Source organism: Drosophila virilis, chromosome X (genome assembly GCF_030788295.1).
Source record: "Drosophila virilis strain 15010-1051.87 chromosome X, Dvir_AGI_RSII-ME, whole genome shotgun sequence".
Classification (NCBI taxonomy): Eukaryota; Metazoa; Arthropoda; class Insecta; order Diptera; family Drosophilidae; genus Drosophila; species Drosophila virilis.
Window position 1 is genome coordinate 29734708 of NC_091543.1, and position 22389 is coordinate 29757096.

Genomic DNA, 22389 nt, shown 5'->3' on the forward strand with positions numbered 1-22389 from the left:
AAAAGGGCACGACAAGGTATCAAAGTGTCGGAGCGATTTCTTACAAAGATCATAGCCGTAGCCAAGACGACAACATCACTACTGAAATACTGGGCAACAAGAGATGTGGAGGTAGATGGCGATGACTTAGCGAAAGAGGCATGGGCTATCGGCGATGAATTTGCAGGCTCAGTCAGCTGACCAGACGGAGATACGGAATTGTTTAAATGCAGCAGAGAATGATGTTTCGCCCCGCAGGTCCGACAGCATCCAAAGCTGCATGATCGCAATTGATGACCTTTCTTTAGGCAATTCAAGCACAGTGCAACTCGTTTTGCCTCCCTAAGCCGTAATGCAGGGGTCAAATTTCCAAATCGAGAACAATTATATATACTATGACCAGGGCTGTCACAAAAGACGCAGACAGGGGCGTCGTGGTTAGTGGCGATATATGACGATCTACTGGTGTTAATTGCTCTAGTTTTTCCCACCTGATGGCTAGGGGCATAGCTTGCCATAGCAAAATTTACGGTTTCCATTGTTCGGCATCTCTGCTCCAGAAACGTAGCCATATGCTCCCACGATGGTATTAAATTAACGAACGACGAATCCTCTAGCCTTTCTTCCTATTTGGCTTGTGATATTGGGTCCAGCTTTTGTAAAATAATCTGCACAATGATGCATCCAGCGATTTGTTTGGAGTTGCCCATGCTCTTTAACGCGCGAAAATATGCGTTGAATTGGTCGGATAACTCCCTTAGCGACACGGCCGATCCACCTGCCACCCTCTTGAGCCCCAATATCTCAAGTATGTGTGCCTGAAAAACCAAACGTCTATTATTAAACCTTTTCTCCAATAAATAAAGTGCTATGGCATAATTATCGTTTGTTATTTCCAATGATCGAATCGCGTCCAGCGCTGTATCCTTCAGGCACGATCGAAGATGCTGCAGCTTTTCGATATCTGCTAGATCAGGATGATTTTCTATGACGGTTGTGAACATAGAATAAAAGTCGGCTCATTCTGTGTAACCACCACTGAACGTAGGCAACTTTATTGAGGGTAGTGTTGGCGGTGCCTTAGCTCTAACTGTCTGTGAGGGCAGCACAGATTGGTCGCGAAATGTTGAGCAGGGCAATATTGAGACAGGTTTCGCAATTTCACTCCGAACCGAAATTTCCATAGAAACTGCTAACTCGTCGAAGTCCTCACGCAATTGGTTACCGATTTCATCAAAGTCTAGTTCTTCGAGGCTGGTGTGAGTAATATCAAATGAGGTCTGAAGCCGCTCGATTTGCTTCAGCCTAACACTAAGACCGCACTCATCAATTGCACTAAGTGGCGAATTAGTTAGAGCATTTCGAAGTGTTTGCAAACTGTCATAAATTGAAATGGCTTTGCGCTTCATAAAGGTCACCCTGTTTGCAGAGGACACTGCACTAGAGGCATTATTTTCGGTTGACATTAGAAGCGCGATAGAAAGCGCGTGCGAAACTAGCTGAGTAACTAACAACGGTGATCGCTAGTACATGCAAACCGTTCAAAAAACAATAGTTGTACAATAAGAACTTCGGCGAACGCAAGTGTCAAGCTATGTAAAGAAGCAACGGCAATAGCTTTTACATAAGTACCGCACGAATGAGCAGAGACTTTAAGGGACCGAGAGAGTAGGCAAAGCGACGGCGATAAGTATGTATGTATATAAAGTGCACAAAACGAAATGCCAGGTGGTGCCTTTTAAGATTATTGCTTTAATGTAAAGCAAATAATCTTACAACAACAAAAATAAAAATCACGTCGGGGTCACCAAATGTTGCGCTATTGAGCTTTTTCAATAGCTTTCACAAATAGAAATAATTAACTATTTATTTTTTGTGTTCAAAATTGTTTTATATTTCTTAAAGTTACGAGAAGCAGGCAGACCCGAATTGGTCTGTGCCTTTTATTTAAGAACAATAGTTTGTATATAGGCAAGCGAACCCGAATTAGTACGTGCCAATTTTAGCGAAGAGACAATTATTAGTTATAATTTTGAGTAATGCAAGTGGCCGATGCGTACCAAATGCATGAAGCGAACGAACTTAACTAACTCGATGCGCACCATCGAGGCCTTCGCATAAGTAAAGCTAGGGCAATAAAACGATCGTTACAGCGAAGAGCGCCAGCTCTATGTAAATGAATTCTTAAGAGCGAAATTGCTTTTGCTTTGCAGAGCGAGTATTATCAGATAAAATTAAGATGCTGCTCTTATCAGTTGCGAGGTCGCTCCAGTTGTTTTGGCTGCGTAACCAGACAGGTATAAAAAAATGAAGCTCATTTACTATTGGAAGCAACAACAAATCATTTGCAAAACAACCATAGAGTAATAAACAGACAACGAGCTTTTATTAGCGTTTAACTCAAGAAAAAAAGCACTTTCACCATAGGAGAAAACAACAAATCACTAGCAAAACAACAACAGTGCGCGCGAACCCCAATTTTGCCCTCGTCCCCCGTTTTGAAATATGAAATTCTGAAGCTAGATTTTTGAGGACAAAACCAAGTGCAAAGAAAAGGGACCGACAATGCCACTGTGTTTGTTGTTGGTTTCTGTGTCGTTCCTACAAAGCAGCGCGTAGAAATAACAACTCAGTTTGGGTACTAAATTGTTGTTGCAGAGCCGAGTCTCGGCGCAAGTAGGTAGAAAATTTGAATGCCAGCAGGCCATTGAGTAATAAAAAGAAAGAGCAGGCCTTTGGATCAAACGCTCTTTTTAGAAATACTTCCTGAGCGAAAACGAGGTTGTAAACACAACACCCGGCTGTCTGCAGCTACTTCTGCCGATGCCCACAATTCAATGACAACTTCAAAACAATTTTCAAAGGACCAACAACAACCATAATCAAAACAAACGACTCGAACGTGAAAAAAGCATACCATAAATTCTGTCCTTGCTATCCCTTTTTGTTTGAGGATACAGCCCATAATCTTAGCTTCTGCACCCTTCTACTTATTGTTGTGGTTTCTAAGCACTGCTATGCCTATAATTCGCAAGGTCATTATACCCTGAAACCATTGAAAATGGGTAAAAAGGGTACATTGTATTTGAGCAAAATCCAAATGTATTGTAAATACTAAAAATAAGCCTATGTTATAAAATACTAGAAATAAGACAATGTTATAAAATACTAAAAATATGCCAATGTTATAAAATACCATGAGTTTATCGACCCAATGAATACATGGCATCAGAAGAAGGCACTTTTGAATTGACTTGGTGCGGGCGACACTTAAACGTGGACAACCAATAAAGGGTTGTGAAATAAATACCAATTGAGCGGAGTTTTACATCTCAGGTATGGGGTAGACCCCGTTATCGTTGACATTCCGCAAATAATGAAATATTGTGAAATAATTCGGAAAAGAAAAAACAAACTTTGTGCCGTATTGGACAGCAACGGCTTGCATTTTAGAAACAATACCCCGGTTCAGCCATTGTCTAAAGCAGTCTATCGTGTCCTTAATGAAATGCAAGCGTCCAAGTGCGTATTGAAACCAGCTGCGATCGGTGACATTGGCTTACCGAATTATTGGTTGTGCAGTGATTAAATGCGCGACGCCGCCGAGTTGGCGCTATCCTGTGAGGAAATTCATGACGCCGGCGTATCGGTACCAGCCTGTGGCGAAATTCATGACGCCACCGAGGTGGCGCCAACAAATCGCGAAATTCATGGAAGCAACAAAATGGCGGCTAGCGAGTTGCAAATCGAAGCCGCTGTGCATAACTGTCCCGATACAAGCATATACACAGCAGAGATGCAACATCTAGATCAAATGGATATACTGCTTGCAGCTCGTAAGCGTGTTGCAGATCTAGAAATGGCAATGAGGAAAATTGATATCGTTGCAATGCCCAAAGAGTCAGCGCCGAAAGTTGTGCTCAGGGTGACATAGAAGCATATTTACGTACATTTTCTGGCGACGACAACTACGCTGTCCGAATCTAGATACGCGATTTTGAGGAGGTCATGCAAGCATATAACATTGCAAAAATGCAACGTTTTCTTTATGCCAAGCGGTTGCTATCTGGGTCAGCACTACTCTACATGTTCAACGCTGGAATTTTAAACTGAAATGATCTGAAGAAGGAGTTGTTCCATACCTTTCAGCAGAAAGTAACGGCGTGGGATGTGTGAAAACAGCTTAAGTCACGCAAAATTGCCAATGACGAGAGTACGCTGCAGTACTTCGTAGCAATGTGCGGTATAACAATGCAAGCTGACTTGACTGTGCGCGACATCATACAATTTATTGTCAACGGGTTGCAGGACAAGACGGGAGCAGCTGAGTCTTTGCTTTATTGCGCTTCACTGGACGAGTTGCGCGAAAAGTTGCTCATTTTTGACCAGATACATGAGAAGCCGCAAGGAGGGCCAGACAGAGTTGATGGAGGTGCAAGTGGTTAAAGCCAAAAGCGGTATCTAGCCAACCAGCGGCGGAAATGAGGTGCTTCAACTGTCGCCAACTAGGACACCGAATGTCAGAATGCAAGCAGCCTAAAAGACCAGAGGGAGCCTGTTTTAGGTGTTGGAGCACTAATCAAAAGTACCGCCAGTGTTCGCAGCAAACTGCAGTTTTTGCATCTCCGCCAAAAATGGACGCCGAAGAGGCCCAGGATAATGGTACGCCGATAGCGTAAATGCAGTTAATCGACTTATGAGTGCCACCTGGTGAGCAAAGATGGCAGTCCAGTAAGTTTTCTTGAAATAACATTAGTACCTAAAAACTAGAATAACGAAAAGTATTATGGGCTGGGGGAAAAAGTAATCCCGATATTAGGCCAAGTTGAAGGCCATGTACATTTTGCCAGGAAGACACATTTAATTTTATTTCACGTTGTACCGCCTAAGGTGCTAACTAGTCCTGTTCTATTGGGACGTAATTCAATCAAAATTATGAAGATCAAATTAATTTGTCAAAACGATACATTCATGAGAAGCGCGAATATTACGAATACAACTAGCCAAGCATGGATGTTGATAATACCCTTCATATTGGAGTAGACTTTGACCGAGAAGTGGCTGACCAATGTCGTCTGTTAATAAACTCCAGATACTTATGTAAAGAACATGATTATGCTACCAGCCCGAGACAGAAAATGACCATAGGACTAGCCGATACAACCCCTTTTCATTACACTCCAATGCGATTATCATACGAGGGAGAAATTAGCTGAAATTATTGAAGATTTGTTAAATAAAAAGCAATTCTTCATAGTAACTCCCCTTATGCATTTCCAATAGTACTGATTAAGAAGAAATCAGGAGACATTCGGTTATGCGTTGATTATCGTGGTCTTAATAAGTTAACGACTCGACACTCCCCCTAGAAAGCAAGAAATGTTTTTCGTTTATTGATCTTAAGCGAGGATTTCATCAGATAGGAGTAGATGAGAAATCCGTTCAAGTCTCTAGCTCTTATAGGTTCTGAGATCCTTCCGTTCATACAACGGACGGACGGACAGACAGACGAACATGGCTAGATCGACTCGGCTATGGATGCTGATCAAGAATATATATACTTTTTGGGGTGGGGAGATGCTTCCTTCTGCCTGTTAACTACTGTAAAACTCCGCTCTTTTGGTTTTTATTTCAGAACTCTTTATTTTTTGGTTCTTCGCACTTAAGTCTTGACCGCACCAAGTCAATTCAAAAAGTGCCTTCTTCCGATGCCATGGGCATCGATATGTATTCATTACATCATTCTTAACACGCTCGAGCGGTAAACTATCAAGGATGTAAGAAATCAATTGAGGAGGGCTTCTATAGAAGGTCAGTGCCTTACATTTAAAGCAGTTTAAGTTCAAAAGGTTGGCTAGACACTAAGCCTGAAACGCATCAATGTCAGCTTGTAAGAGATAACATTATGCCATATCTTTATATGCAAGGAATAATTTTACATCTTCAGCATACATTAATACTCAAGAGTGAGACAGTATTGAGGAAAGGTCATTGATGAAAAGAGTAAAGGGTAGCGGACCAAGATGACTACTTTGAGGAACACCGGAAGTCACCATAATACGTTTACAAAACGAATTTCCGAAAAGAACTTTTGGGTTCTATCACGCAAATACTCTGAAATCCAGTTCAAGAGATTGATTGAGAAGCCGAGAAGGCATAATTTATGAAGCAGCAAGAAGTGGTTGACAGAGTCGAAAGCCCTACTGAAATCAGTATGAATGATGTCACTCTGCATTCGTTTCTTACTCCCATCAATAACCAGCGAAGCAAATTCAAGAAGGTTAGTGGTTGTAGATCTGCGCTGCACGACCCATGCTGGGAAGGTGAATAATAGGCAAAATAGATGACTTTCGTTTAGAATTGACAGTTACAAAATTGTTTATGATTATATGAAAATTTAAGGCGACGACGCCGAGGGATGGAATTTTGAGTGGAAAAATTTGGGGCAAATGCATAAAGGGAGAAATCAGAGTGATTTCCCGATTTCATAAACTTTTTATAACACCTAGACTTCACATTTTTTAACCTTATAAGTTCACTTGAGAACCATGGAGACCTTTCAAGCCTCACTGGGTGATCAAGAGGAACGCACATTTAAAAAATCGAGTACAAGGTATCATAAATAAGTTGAATTGCAATCAATGTCTGCACGATTGTACAGTTGGGACCATTCGCCACGCAGATAAAGATCATTTAACTTATGAAAATCAGCCTTTCGGAAACAACGCATACGTTCAGCTAACTCCGATTTCTCGATAGGAACTCAGGCTGGCAGATCAATGTTCGTTTCCAGCGTTGGATGAAAAGGAAGGGTAAGCGGATTGATCCTGTGCACAATGCGTTTCGACGAAAGAGCAGACTCGACAGCTATAAGTACCCCTTTTCCGATACGGGAAGCTCGAGCACATCTGTATATTTTGTATTTGGAGGTTAAAATTGAAGAGTCTGAGATGTCCGGCTTCATCCAGGTATCAGTGAAAGCGATAGTTTGAAACATTCTGGTAGGCAAACTCGAAAGCGGAAATAATTTTTTTGACGCAGTAACTACAAATAAATATCATATAAATATTGCTGCCGGTATATATTAAAGGACGGAATATCCCTTTTATAAGCGAACTTAAATTTCTTCACCATTATACCTGTGGCTTGAATTTTTGCCTGTATAGAGGATTTTACATCATTTGATGAGAAGTGAGGGCAAGCCCAGAAACAAAAATATGTCTCTTCAGAACACCCACTAGAGGCTTAAGCGCCACAGGTAGTTCACTATTAACTTTGGTGGCTTAAACAGCCGTTAGTTCGGACGACGAGTCTTCTAGCGGCTGTAGTAAAAGTATAATTCGACTGGTTTTTCTCGTGCCGATGTCACACCTGCGGCACAGAATCAGTGTCCACAGCAGACCTCACAACTACCGAAGTAACAAACGAGATGTGCAGCTGTGTAATAGGAGAAGAAGGCTGCCGAATTGCAGTCGGAAGCTGAAGGATATTAGGCAGCGGCAAATCACAATGAGTGGGCTTTTGAGGTCCAGGAGACTCATCCAACAGTTTAAGGGTATTAAATTGGATTGACTTGCCGTAATTTGCATTTGGCAAGTTTTTTTTTAAGCAGACAAGTTTGTTGTTATATTTTTATTAACAGTGTTGCCAGTATCAAAGTTTGGCTTAGCATTGACAACTTCAAAGTTACGTTGAGTATTGCCAGCATCAACATTTAGCTCAGCATTGGCAATTACTCTGCTATGTTAATCTTTGCCACCATCAATGTTTATCTTAGCATTGGCAACTTTAATGTTATGGGAGCGTTGTCAGCAAGATCGCAGACCGTTACGTCATCGTTTTTCTCGCTTTTACCAAATCCGTTATTGCTGGCCGCGTCTTCGTTGCATGGGCTGTTATAGTCTTCTGTCTGAGCGCCGCGGGAACCGTTACAGTTTTTGCTGGTGCTCGTTGTAAAATCAATCAGTACTTCGTTGGAGTATAGCATGTCCAAATATAGCTCTGGAGCACTTGCTGACGGCATTAATCTGAGCCAATAAAGCAGTTTTGGTGCCTCTAGTTGGCAGATTTGTCGCACCATATTTTTAGGTCGGATAGACTTAGATTGCCAATATTCACACACGACCGCATTATCGGGTTATTTAATTGAAATTATTTATAAATTTTAATGCTTTTGTGGGTTTAATTCTGTGACCACTTCTAAATTTGTAGAGAGGGCCTGACGCAATTAAAAATGCAACCGTCTCTTGTGCCCGTCACTTTTAAAATAACGTCCATGATCTTTATTATTTTACCATCGTTCCCATTTCTTAAGGTAGAGCCACAGCGGAAGTAAAAGCATCAAATGTTTCGGTCTCTGAACGAAATTTCCTACTTGCCCATGGCAAATTTTCGGCTTATGTAAAATTTTAATCTTACCGTTCCATCCATATATGTTTGAAGTCCATCGGATTCCGCCCATGTTACTCTTGTTTTAAAAATCTTAAGCCCAAAAAAAAAACGCTCGTTCAGTAACCCTCTACCACAACGGTAGTTTAGGGAAAAGCGTAGGATACATTTTTACAAAGATCTTTAAAACAAATATTGGTGCCGATCCGAAGTTAAGCGAATAAATTGCAAAATTTCCACCAAACTCTGAACTATTGCGAGTGGAGTTTCCAAAATCGTATTCATTAAGGGCTTATGTTATGATTTCGAAAGAAATTTGAGACCGACCGCACAAAAGTTAAGACTTAACCCATCTTATGTTTAGCCCACATTTTTCATCGAGCAGGCCAACGTTTTGCGTAAAGTGTAAAAGTTACGATTGGCATTTCCAAAATTGCTGAAACTCGTATTAATTAAATTCGTTTAATACAAATTAAAGAAAATTTAAAACCTTACATTATGGCATGAGCTCTGCGAAAAGTGATTAGCACGTCTGAAACGATTTTTCATAAAGATTCTTGGACATGAAATGCAACGCGAAACCAACATAATTCTTGACCCCCACTTATACTAAAAATGAGTCGACTATTCTAAAAATTTCAAATAAATTTAAACAAAAATATTTGAAAATGGATTTGAGGCCGATCGGATGGTATCGGTTGTCCGGACTTTTCACACTTCCGGCTGGAACTTCCTCGATTAGAGTGATCATTACCGCATAAGGAAACTATAGGTATTAATTCAGATTTCTAGATCTTACGACTCGTGGTGTGCGTCACCAATCAGTCAGTTAAGAAAAACAGTTTTATATATTGAAATTCTTGAACGGCATCAACAGAAATGTTGATATAGGCATTTCTCTGTCTCTGTCTCTGTCTCTGTCTGATTCTATGTTTATTCGCCCCTCAGTTTTAAGGATATCGTTTTGAAATTCCGTATTTCTGTTGCAAACAATAGACATTCAAATCCTGCTGGATTGAACCATTGGACTGATTATGCGAAAATTAAATTCAATGTTGTTCAATTGTGAGCCAAATCTTAACAAGATCGATCCACTATATTAAAAAGATCTATAGACAGAATCCGGCAAAAATGAGGATCTGTATTGTAAAATATTCTGTTTTCCAAAATATGTTCTCCCAAGCTCTGTGCCTTCATTACAAAATTTGTAGTATTATACATTAGGTTTAAGGCGGAGAGAGAGCGCAATAAAGCTGTTTGCCATTCGCACAGGGAGCGCCATTGGTAAAACCTATTAGCTGGGGCTTGCAGACAAATCGATCAACAAAATCGGAGGTTAGTAAACTTACAACAAACCGACCCAAAACCCAGTATTTCAAGGAATCAACGAAAACACTTAGAGAGCTGAGATCAACCCTAGCTATGTTCTATAGTGTTAGTAATAAGAAATATTGGAAAGTCGGGGATCTGACTTTGTCGCTCAAACTTTATACTTAGTTGTCACACGCAACTAGCTAAGAGCGAAGGGACAGTGGGAAAAACGAGCACAATTTTGATGTTCTTTTTTAGTAGTGGTTAGTGGTAGTAGTTTCCACAGCAAGTTGTTAGTTTTGCATTTTATAAAAACCTTCGATTTGATCATTTCGACACTGATTTTGAGCTTAAATTCATCTTCCTACATAAACTGAACGTAATTACCGTAAATTTGTATAGCTCACCTGTCAATAAAGTTACCAGACCAAGGAGGAGGAGCCAATTTGACGACATTTTAGATCCAAATCTGTTGGTAGCGTTAGGTGTTGTATAGCTTATGTTGGTATTAATCTACAAAAAAGTGGAAAACGGAAGAATTAAATAGACTCTGTTATATCCAATCAAACCATTTATTTGGCATACTGAAGGTATTTTATAACATGTTATATTTTAAAAGGGCTTAACATATTTTCGCGCAAATTTTTGTTAAGCTGGTAAGATTTTTATCACGCAACTATGTAATGGCTCACATTATTTTCTTTAAATTGGAGAAACGGAAAATATAATGAATAAATGTATTTACAGTTGTCACATTTTCTAATATACATCAATTAAAAAGAAATCATTAAGCATTAGCATTAGTAAACATTCATGCAAACATGAAAAGAAATCGTACACGTAGTTTAGCGAAACAGCTGTTCACTGTAAACATGGTTGGCAAGGCTATCTTCACTAACCAAACAACATATAGACTAGACATGAGTACCAGAAGTAGACACAAAATGTATCGGTGGCATCTGGTCCAAAATCGCGAGTAAGGGAGTAAGATATACATATGATGTATTTTTGAACAGCTTACTCTACAGGAAAGTGCTTGGCGCACTCGCTTCCATATTCCATATCGATATCCTTCTCGGTTTTTTCATTTAGTGGCGATAACTTCTTGTTTAACCTGCTGTTTAATTGCTCTTCCGCTCCTTCTGTTAGCTTTGTAAGCGCGAATTTAATTTTTGATCCACCCACTAAAGTGTGCCGTATTTGAAATCATTTTCTTTACTTTTACAGCTATTTCTTATGCCGTATAACTTTTTCTATCTATCTATACTTTTACTTTGTGCCCCGCGTCACACCCCCATTACTTAACGACAGGTGAGCGACACCTCGCAGCCGTTAGTAATGGTTATTTTTTCGCTATCGTGCAACGTTTAAAGGAGCCGTCGAGTTTTAGCTTTCAGGCCCCGCACACACTCCAGAGCCTGGTCTCTTAACCAAATGTTCTTATCAACGACTTCTGCCGCAACCCACACGTACAAATGTTTTTATCAACGACTTCTGTTGCCACGCATACGCACGTGAATCAACCGCCTGGTGGACGAATCGTTCTTACCACTGCAAAGGTACTAGTGCGGGATTAACCAGGTGCGCATAAACAACGCAGAGCACTACTTGACTGATGCTCCCAAGCCAATTTCATAAGCGATCAATGCGCCCATCGGCTTCATTTACGCCGTGATAAGCATTAGTTCGAAATCCGTAGAGTAGGGGAGTCCTCGACTAAAATCAACCACTGTACAACTACTGGAATTAAATATCGTTTGTCACCATTTAAAGCAACTCTACAGTTCTGTATAACGTCTTTCATTGCCTACCAGCCCAGATTGGGAAATCTGCACGTCAAATTGGCGGTTGCCCGCGAATACGCCACTTGCGGACGAAACTTTCCACAGTTCTGGTCGGATTGATTTTCTTCTCCGTACAGAATCAAACTCGGTGACATTTTGCCAGTCCTTCAGAAAACGTTGCTTGGATGGGTTGTGTAAGTTGTGTTGGTAAGTATCGCCATCAGTTGGCTAAGCAGTCATCAACGTTCATGCTTTCTATGAAGAAGTCAATTAACAGTAGTTGAAGATACCGCAGAACATTGATGCTATACAAAATTCTTCAAAGTCAATCTGTAAAGCTCTGTAAAGATGTGTATCCAAGGGCAAGGCTTGTTTTGGGTCACCCTTTCCAGGGAGATCCAACCTACCTTGGTAATTCAAGCCATGTTGCAAGTCATTTTTTTTTATCCTTGGTTAGGTACTTTGGTCAGCAGGCAGGGGTCAATCGCAAAATGTGAATTACATGAAAGAATATGAGGATGTCATCCGTATGACTTTAGTGACGAATCCGAGATTAAGTGAGTCACACTTTTAAATTCCTCATCATTTTGTTTTTAAGCCCAGCAGTGTTTCAACGTAGTTACTAGTCGTGATTGACATCATCCCAGCATTTATTAAATAATTTGCTTCTCGTTGTTCTAACGCTGCAAGAAGATCAGTATATACATTTCCTTCGCCTTCGATTGGTTCGTTACGCCATCACAGCGAACATTACGAAAATGTATAGAATACTTTTAGTCAGCTTAGAAGACCGGAAATATCAATGTTTGTTTGGTTGTTGATTTGGTCTTTGAACTAAATACATTGTCATACGGAACGGCCTCGGCCCCATACTAAGCAGTTCGTAGTTTGCAGTATCTAGCATATCAGCATGTCAACAAATTTCCCATAGGCGATTCAATTTTAAAATCATCGTTTTATGTTGATGATCGGCTTTGCGGAGTAAACGAGCTCATCGAATTGCAGAACACCAACACGAGGTCACCGAGGGATTTCGTCAAGGACACTTCCCATTGGCTAAGATGCAGTCCAATCATCCCGCCGTCAGAGACGACGAATCGGCAATGGATTTAAGCTTGGATGAAAACGCTGTCACTAGCGCCCTTGGTGTAGTTTGGGATCAACATCGTGGTGTTTAACTATTTGAATCTAAGCCAATAAAATTGTCCTCCACAGCCACTAAACGAGCTATTCTCTAGACTTCGTCTTGTCGAATAGAAATTAAATTAAATTTGCTGGCACCAATCAGAATCGTCTCGAAAATCATCATACAGGAGCTATGGCTGCTAAAACTTCCCTGAGATGAATCTGTTCCGCAATCAATCCATCAAGCATGTATAAAATGGGTAACGTCTCTCTGTTTTTGCATGCAAACTAAGCTTGCAAGAACTTCAGCAATCAATTTGGTTAGTAGAACCTTTTCCCCCCGTTTCTACGTGATGAAGACACTCAATGGCCATGCCAACAATGCAATAATGTTTGGAACATGAATATTATCGGTTTTTGGAAAAGGAAATTCTCATTTTCTGCAATCATCGAAACTAACTTTTATCTGGACCAGCTGAACCGAACTACTTCATACAACAGTCACATCGAGTTTTAGAATAGAGTTACCGATTATACCATGTTGTAAAAAAGGAACACCCTATTTAATCTTCGAACTTCGCGTGGGGCTGCACACATTAGCGCTCTCACTGCAGGACACTCTTTGTATAGAGCTGCACCTCGTTGCTTTTGGCTGAGTGGAAGATTATCACCAAAAACTTCTTCAACTTAGATAAGTACGTTCAGGTAATGGCTGTTAAATAACAATTTTTGAGTCGCTGGTCTGCCGAATACGTGAAAGAGCTTAGAGCTAGGTCAAAGTATACTTAATCTTCCCTAAATCACACTGCTAGCTCGATGGATGTCATATACGAGGAGAACACACAACCCTTGCATTGGAAACTAGAATGTGTTGAGTTAGTAACCAACATGACCGTGGTGATGTCGCACACATTCCCACTGCCTACGGACTCTGTTGCCGGCCAGTGAACAAGCTCGCTACATTACCAGTCTCTTACCTTGATTTTATATTAAAGCAATCAGCAAATAAGTAAATGTATAAATAAATTCAATCAGCTGTTACAATATCAGTTTTATAATATGCAACTTAATGACATAAGCACACACACACAGAGTTTCGCTTTTTTTCAAACTCTGTTAATTGCCTATAGCTTTTAATCTTAAGTTCTCTCAATAAGTCAGTTCTATGCCCATTATCAATACAGCAAGTTCGTGTCGCACAGCACCTTAATTGCATTTGTCAAATAAGATTCACTTAAGTCTAACATTAGAGTTTTTGTATATAAGTCTCTGTCGCTGAGTACAGCGGCAGAGCGGGAGCATGTATATATGTATACATTTAAAGCACATACATTGAGCATATATACTTATATCTCAAGACAAAGGAATGGTATTCGAGAGAATATTCTGACGTTGCATATTCTACGCTATGGTCACGCCACTTATGAGTGGACGATCATATTTCAAATGTACTTTGGATTGCGTTATGTTTAGCAATAAAGTGTTGCTAACTGGGCTATTGTTTATTTGATCTGATATACCCTTACATTGGTTAGGTATGTATTATGTATATGTTGCTCATGCTACAATGGAGTCTGATATTATCTATGTTTTAAGTTAAGCGAATGCTTCATTGTTAGCGTTATCTTAGTATACATCACACTTCCCTTCTTTAAAAATGTTGTCATAGGTTCAGTAATTTTAGCAAAATCTTTTATGATCTTTCAGTAAAACCCACACATTCCACGATATACTTTAATTTTTTCTTGTGCTTTAGGGATATGGTATTTTCTACGGCTTTAATTTATTCTGGGTTAACCTAAATTTTCCCTTCATTTCCAATAGACACAGAAAGTTTGTTTCTCTTTTAAGGAAATCACATTTATTTTACTTGAATAGTTTGAATGCATTGTTTAAACTTTTAAAAAGCTTATGAAGTTTCACAAGATGATCTTATAAAGTGCAGATTTCCTTGATTTGGGTGTTTACCCCTTTCTTGTGAATTAAGGGTAAGGTACTTGGTATACTAAATCTTCAGTTGTAGTTTTTATACCCTTGAAGAGGGTATTATAATTTTGTCGTGAAATGTGTAACGCATAGAAGGTGACATCTCCGACCCCATAAAGTATATATATTCATAATCAGCATCAACAGCCGAGTCGATATAGCCATGTCCGTCTGTTAGTATGTCTGTTTCTATGCGAAGTAGTCTCTCAGTTTTAAAGCGATCTTAATGAAACTTTGCAGAACTCCCTCTTTCTGTTGCACGCAGCACATATGTGAAAACCAGCTGGATCGGACCACTATATCATATAGCTGCCATAGCAACGATCGGTCGAAAATTAAGTTTTTGTATGAAAAAACATTTTGTTTATCAAGATATCTTGACCAAACTCGGCATTTCTTAGTTTCACTTTACTCTTCATATATATGCAAAATTCTATTAAGATCGGACTACTATATCATATAGCTGCCATAGGAACGATCGGTCGAAAATTAAGTTTTTGTATGAAAAAACATTTTGTTTTTCAAGATATCTTGACCAAACTCGGCATTTATTAGTTTCACTTTACTCTTCATATATATGCAAAATCCTATTAAGATCGGACCACTATATCATATAGCTGCCATAGGAATGATCGGTCGAAAATTAAGTTTTTGTATGAGAAAACATTTTGTTTTTCAAGATATCTTGACCAAACTCGGCATTTATTAGTTTTACTTTACTCCTCATATATGTACAAAATCCTATTAGTATCGGACTACTATATCATATAGCTGCCATAGGAATGATCGGTCGAAAATCAAGTTTTTGTATGAAAAAAACATTTTGTTTTTCAAGATATCTTGACCAAACTCGGCATTTATTAGTTTTACTTTACTCCTCATATATGTGCAAAATTCTATCAACATCGGACCACTATAGCTGCCATAGGAACGATCGGTCGAAAATTAAGTTTTTGTATGAAAAAACATTTTGTTTATCAAGATATCTTGACCAAACTCGGCATTTATTAGTTTCACTTTACTCTTCATATATATGCAAAATCCTATTAAGATCGGACCACTATATCATATAGCTGCCATAGGAACGATCGGTCGAAAATTAAGTTTTTGTATAAAAAAACATTTTGTGTTTCAAGATATCTTGACCAAACTCGGCATTTATTAGTTTTACTATGCTCCTCATATATATGCAAAATCCTATTAAGATCGGACCACTATATCATATAGCTGCCATAGGAACGATCGGTCGAAAATTAAGTTGTATGAAAAAACCTTTTGTTTATCAAATGTGTCATTGGTAATGTTTCTACGATTTTGAAGGATATTCCATTTAAAGTGACTGTTCTGTATTAAAAGTCGATTTTTGCTTGACATGCCATCAGTAAGATATGATACCCTTATAATAGATCCTAATGATTTGAAAAGTTACATACGAAAAACGGTTGGGCATCGATAAAATTGATAACATTCCAGTTAATATATTCATATAACCTTTTTTGACCGCTGATGGTCAGTATATGGTTAGTACTACTGCCAATCGATTAAACAATTATAAATATTACTCGAAATTTAATTATACCCTGACCCACTAAAATTGGGTATAGGGTATATTTTATTTGTGAAAAATGTAACAGTAAATGTAAAATGTATGTAACAGGCAGCAGGAATCATCTCCGACCCCATAAAGTATATATATTCCTGATCAATAGCCGAGTCGATTTAGCCACGCCCGTCTTTCTGTCTGTCCGTCTGTCAGTATGTATGAACGCAAGGATCTCAGAACCTATAAGAGCTTGAGAAATTTTAGATGTAGGTGCTCCTAGTTCCCGCGCAGATCGAGTTTATCGTATAAAATCGATATCGATATCCTGTTTTTTGGGCAATTTTGGTAAATAATAAGAGCAAGAGTCACCAAGCTTGCCATATAGCTTCTAAAATAGAATATATATGCATTTGATGTTGCAAGAAGAGGGTTCAGGGTATCCCCTAGTCGGGAGCTCCCGACTAGAAACTCTTACTTGTTTTTTTTTTTTGCTTTTGTGGCTGTTGAGTAGAGTCGACAGCAAGTAATGCGGTCAGCTGCGAGTTCGAACCCTGCCAAGGAAATTTTTTTTTTATTAAATTTGAGGCTATATCCTGAAAATCAGAGCCTTCATTAGAAAACTTCTCTGCTGTATCCATATGTACATTATAGCACTGCGATAGTCCACTAACTGTCTATTTGCCTATTTTGATGAAACTTGTGAGGCTTTTTATTATTGTGTTGAATTCGTTTATTGTGAGCCGAATATGTGGGTTGTGTGGTTATTTAGTAAGGTATTGTGCGTAGTTCATGCGGTGGATTAGTGTACGTGTAACAGTTGTCAAACGAAGGTTACGCAAATCACTCTATGTTCTGCGCTGATCGAATCATTAGCGATGCTGCCGCCCCAGTGTTAAGATGATGAATGCTTCAATTGATCCTGATTAAATGGAATAGATCTGCTGTTTGATACACAAGTAAACCTCCTACGACATGGTGAATAGGTTCCTGAAAAACTCCGCGGTATAGGAAATCGCGTTGTAGGAGACTCTAACTCCATACAAAAATCTGAGTTTGGTTCCAAAGTAAAAAGAAGTCATAAGAACATACATATTATGTAATTTAATAACACTCCATTTATTAAAACAAACACATAACAAAATAACATAAAATAAAATTTTAATTCTAAGTAAAATATTCAAGTTGAAAGATTTAATAAATTAAAGCCAAAACAGAACGATAACTTTATACTCGTTGTCATCCCTTAGTATGATTTTTTTCGAACTAGTTCAAAATCTGAGCTTGATCCAGATTCAGATTCTGGCATCCTTTTGATGATTATAAGTTTGAAAAAATCGTGCATTGAAGTTTATTTGCTCTTATATCGCAAATCTAAATAAATTTCTTGATAGGGAGCTTATTTTGAAGATTTTGTTTAAATATTTTTGCTCTGTCACTTAAAGGGTCGTGTTCCAAATTGTATTTTTCCAATTGGTTTGCCATATTTAAAACTTTTTCGATATATTTTAGTGAAAAGATTTTATTTTCAACATCTGAAAGATCGTCAGAGCTAATTTTCGTAAAATTCGCGTTTTAAGAAAATGTCCTCATTTCCGAAACCGCGTTGTATCAAAAAGGCGTCATAGGAAACTGCGTTTAACTGTACTTAGAATATGTGCTCAGCCTGGTAAAAAAGTTAAACTAGACCTTTTTACCAATGAACCAGATTGTTTCACGAGTTAAATAGATCCTTAACGACACATGCTGACAGCGTTTACTCAGACATGATGTTTGTAGACTGTGATTGCTTTTAATTATAAGCAAATGTAGCACTCTGAACAAACAGACTCTAGTCAATTCGTTATGCAAGGTTCAAAAGATATGCAAAGCCAAGACCTAACACTACTTAGTAATATCGATTGTATTAACGACTGTATCGTACCGGCTGCACCATTCAGTTCGATGCACAGATGGAAATGTAATATTTATTAGAACAATGTGCTGTCTTCAATACAATCGTACGAACTATTTAAAGCGAAAGTAGCTTATGAGCATAAAACCTCGGTCCTTGACCGATGACGTATGTATAAAGTTTCCATGAAAAGGTTATTTTTGGGGATGGTAATAGCGCTATCTGGAGAAACCATGTTATTCTGAGTTGATAAAAAAAAATGCTTTCCTAATAAGTTTGCTGAATCAATTTTTTATGTATCCCCTACAACGCTCACATTGAGTGACACTCATGAGCAGCTACAATTTTTTTCCAGGAGCTGAGGGCGGTGTTACTTCTAAGACGTAACTATGTATGCAACGAAAGAGTGTAAGAGACTTCACAATTTAATAATAATAATAATTTAAGTTATTAATAAAAGATTAAGAGCTAGGCACAGAAAAAAATAAATAATCACTGAATATATGTTTTGCTATTAGTCATAAGCTCATTGCACTTACCCAAATTTCGGGTATGAATAATGAGCCTTAGCTCCTTCTCTTCTTTCTTGTTACTTTGTTCAATAATTTTTGTCTTTTTCGCCAATGGAGACTGGGAAATTTACTGCTAGATGGTGCTGTCAATTCTAAGCCTTTTGTAATGTTTGTAAAGTATCATAGTCCTATGGTATAAAAGCCTGCATCAGGCGCTCAGTACAAACTACCTCATCCTTACACTTAAATTGAAATAACTACCCGATCTGTTGAGCGTTTGACCACTAATGTCGGTCCTGAGAAAAGTGGCTCCAATAACTGTCTTACTGAATAAGTTCACAACATGATTTGCGCGCAGTCTGCTCTATAAACGGTTTGATTAAATCCCAAGGTTGAAGTGACTTAAATATATCGTGATATAACTCGATTGGTAGATGGATATGTGTATCAGTAGATCATAGTAAGATAAAAGCGAAATCGTCTTATTTTTGGCATTAAAACACTATCAAGATTCACATAGTCAAATCGACTATCTAGCATTTAAACTGTTTCGATCTCATGATATCAGATCCTTCCTCATGTATGGCCATACGTGTTTGTGGCGTTTTTGCTAATTGACGGCTCTGCTGCTAGTATAAGAAACACCGTGAATGGAAGCAAAAACCTTCAAGGGTAGTGACTTTGGTACATATTGCCTAAAACCCTCATTGGAATGTGTCGCGATAAACTGACACATCATCAAATTTGAAAAGCTGGAATTCAAGGCTAGTGCTGTCTTGTAATATGTTATAAATAATTGTCGTTACTTTCTGCTATTTTTATTTTTTTTCCAGAGTGATAGCATTAGGAATTGATGAGTCATTGAGGTGGAACAATGAGGGGAAGAATATAAAAAGATATTTTATTTTATATGTTTTGCTGACAAACACACGCGCCTTCACGCATGTCGTTAATATTTATGTCTCGACAAATTTCGCTGATTGGTACATAAATAGCAGATGAATGACAAATATAATTATTATAATAAGTAGTCAACGCTTCTAAGGAATCGGCCGAGTTCGAGTATCGAGTCAATTGTAGGTGATAATAGCGTTGACTCGATCTTCTGGTGAACGCATCCTATTTTTTCAATGGTGTGGCTTAAGAATTTAACTTTGGACTTGGCTACTTGACATTTATTTATATTAATGCACCAACTATTCTTTTGAAGTAAGGGTTGACAATGTTTCTCGCGGGCGTGTCTAAAGCCCGAACAGAAACGAAGGCGACCTTGGACCAGCCGCGTATAAAATTTATGGCCCCATCATTTTGCACTGTATGTGTTTAATGATTAGTGGTACTACTGAGCCAAGAGACTACAAGGAAATGTGTCTTTGAGTTGCGGAAATGTGTATGCGGGGCTCACTTGGGCGACTTGATATGTCATATAAAGATTCACTCGCCGTATTACTGGTTAATAATGGCGATACCCGCAGAGCGTAATCGTGAGCTCTTAAGACTCTTCAATTCCATCTGGAGCTTATTAGCAGAGCTTATTAGAATTTGTAAAGGCGAATTGACATCTGCTGACTTTGGTGGTCGTGGTGGATTTGACTATCTTCCCATTTTATATTTGTTTAGCTGGCTTGAGGTCCGGGGTATTATTAATCAAAAAAAAAACACAATATTGTTTTAATTTGGCTATTCAAAAAGTGTGTATACAGGCGAGCGCAATTTTGTGTCTTTTTTGTAGTTTAGAATATTTTTGTTTGGTCTACCAATTTTGTGAAGCCTTTCAATGGATATCGTTTATTATAGTGATGCTTTTGCTTTAGTATTGCTGTTGCATTAAATAATGGTGTGTGGTTACTTTTCATAGTCATTAGTGCTGTTTTTATACCCTGAAACTTTTGAAAATGAGTAAAAAGGATATAATGTATTTGTGCAAACGTACGGAACATGCTGAAGGAGGTATCTTCCAGAAAAGATTGATCAGCATTAACAGCCGAGTCGATCCGTCCGTCCTTCTGTCTGTACGTCTGCCCGACTGTCTGTATTTATGAACGCAAGAATCTCCAAACATAAGAGTCTTCCTAGTGCACTCGCAAAACGAATTTATTTCCAATAATCGATTATTTCAAAGCGATATCGAAATCTACCAATACCCAAAAATCTAAATTCATTTTCATTTCATTTAAATTTTTGAGAATATACAAGTATTCTATAACACAACAAGATCTACAGTTGAAAATTGCATCAAGAAGTCATTAAAAAAACGTTTTTTGGCTACCCACGAGTTTGGCAACAATCGCAAATTGCAAGAATTTCTGTGTCTTCTTTGAATTCTATCGACAACATTGCAATCGCGATTATATTGTTTTTTTGTGTTGTTTTTTGAATCGGTTTTTTGTTTCATTAATGTGCTAAGTAATGCCACTAACCAAACAACATATAGACTGGACATCCCATACAAACAGCGTTGTCCCAAAAAGTATCGGTGGCATCTGGTCCAAACTCGCGAGTAAGGGAATAAGATATACATATGATGTATTTTTGAACCGCTTACTCTACAGGAAAGTGCTTGGCGCACTCTCTTCCATATGATTTGTGCGATAGAACGGCAACGCTGTTAACTTTTATCTCGCTCGCACTTACTCTTAGCTCTCAATGCTCTCTCTATGTTTAAGGATCGTTTCAATGTGTGTGTGTGTGTATTTGTCCGACAAGCAAAACTGCGCACAAATTCAATTTTTCTCAAATGCTGAGGCATTTCTACCCTTTTGAAGGCACGGCTAATATGAAATAGAGAAAGGGTTTGCCACGTCGATGCGAAATTCTGGCCAATAATGTATTTTCTTTCGCGCCCATGATCAGCCCATTCACAGACATTTGTATGTGTGTGTCTGTGTGTAGAGGTCCAAAATCAGAAATCCTAAAATCTTGTTAAATTTGCATCGGGGACAAGCAGACAGGCAAGCAACAGGCACACAAGCGCATAAATGCTTATATTCATATACAAAATATGCAAGTATGCGTGTATAGCGAGTCCAAAATATTCTAAATGCACACATCGCAACGCTTGGGTACCCTTACCAACCATAGCGAGCTAAAATGAAAGAATTTCGCATCGACGTGGCAAACCCTTTCTCTATTTCATATTAGCCGTGCCTTCAAAAGGGTAGAAATGCCTCATGCCTATAAAATTCTGAGTTCTTAGAATAAAAACAAAAGTCAAATGGAGCAGACGCTAAATTACCAAATCACACTTTTCTGAATACAAGAACCATACGACTTAACATGGCGATCGTGACACTGGTTGTCGGTCATTCGCCGTTGTTTGTTCATAATGAACAAGTGAAAATCAACTTTACATGGAAAATAATTAACAAATATTTAATTTCAAAAAAACTTAACAAAAACTTATTGTGCATCATATTTAACAAACGTCGCTTATTGTGCACCGGCCATTGCCCGCCAAGGAAAAGAAGCAGGTTACATCTAAGGTACCCGAAACATCTCCCAAAACATTGCCCTGGAAAAGAAATAATAAATAAAACTTTGCCATAAACAATAGTTACGAGCAGCAGAATGGTATTGATCTGTGCGATGGCCAGTGCCGGCATCGCCTGAGCCCATAGACCCCGGGCAACTACAGCATATATAAAAAAAAAATTTCAATCAACTTTACATTTAAACCAACAAGGTAGATTTCGTCAACGCCGAGGATACCGCTCCTTTTGAGCAAAGGAATGCACCGAGCCTGGCTGACGCCTAAGAGGTGTATCCAAACGATGGACCCCGCCCACTCACGTCAACAGCCAACAGAAAAGGCGAGAAAAAAGAGAGCCGAACAACGCAAAAAGTTACTGCAACAACGCAGCCTTATTCTTA

The 22389-nt window shown here is 38.6% G+C and overlaps 1 protein-coding gene across 16 annotated transcripts in view; it reads right to left on the reverse strand.

Moving 5' to 3' along the window:
- Nucleotides 1-22389, reverse strand: part of dpr8 (defective proboscis extension response 8) — a 402477-nt gene that overhangs the window by 307482 nt on the left and 72606 nt on the right. For all 16 annotated transcript variants that reach the window (XM_070208169.1, XM_070208165.1, XM_070208163.1 and 13 more), the window contains one exon: nt 10086-10191. In XM_070208169.1, coding sequence (XP_070064270.1) covers nt 10086-10134 — 49 coding nt within the window. In that variant the 5' untranslated portion in view covers nt 10135-10191. The remainder of the gene's footprint in view (nt 1-10085; nt 10192-22389) is intronic.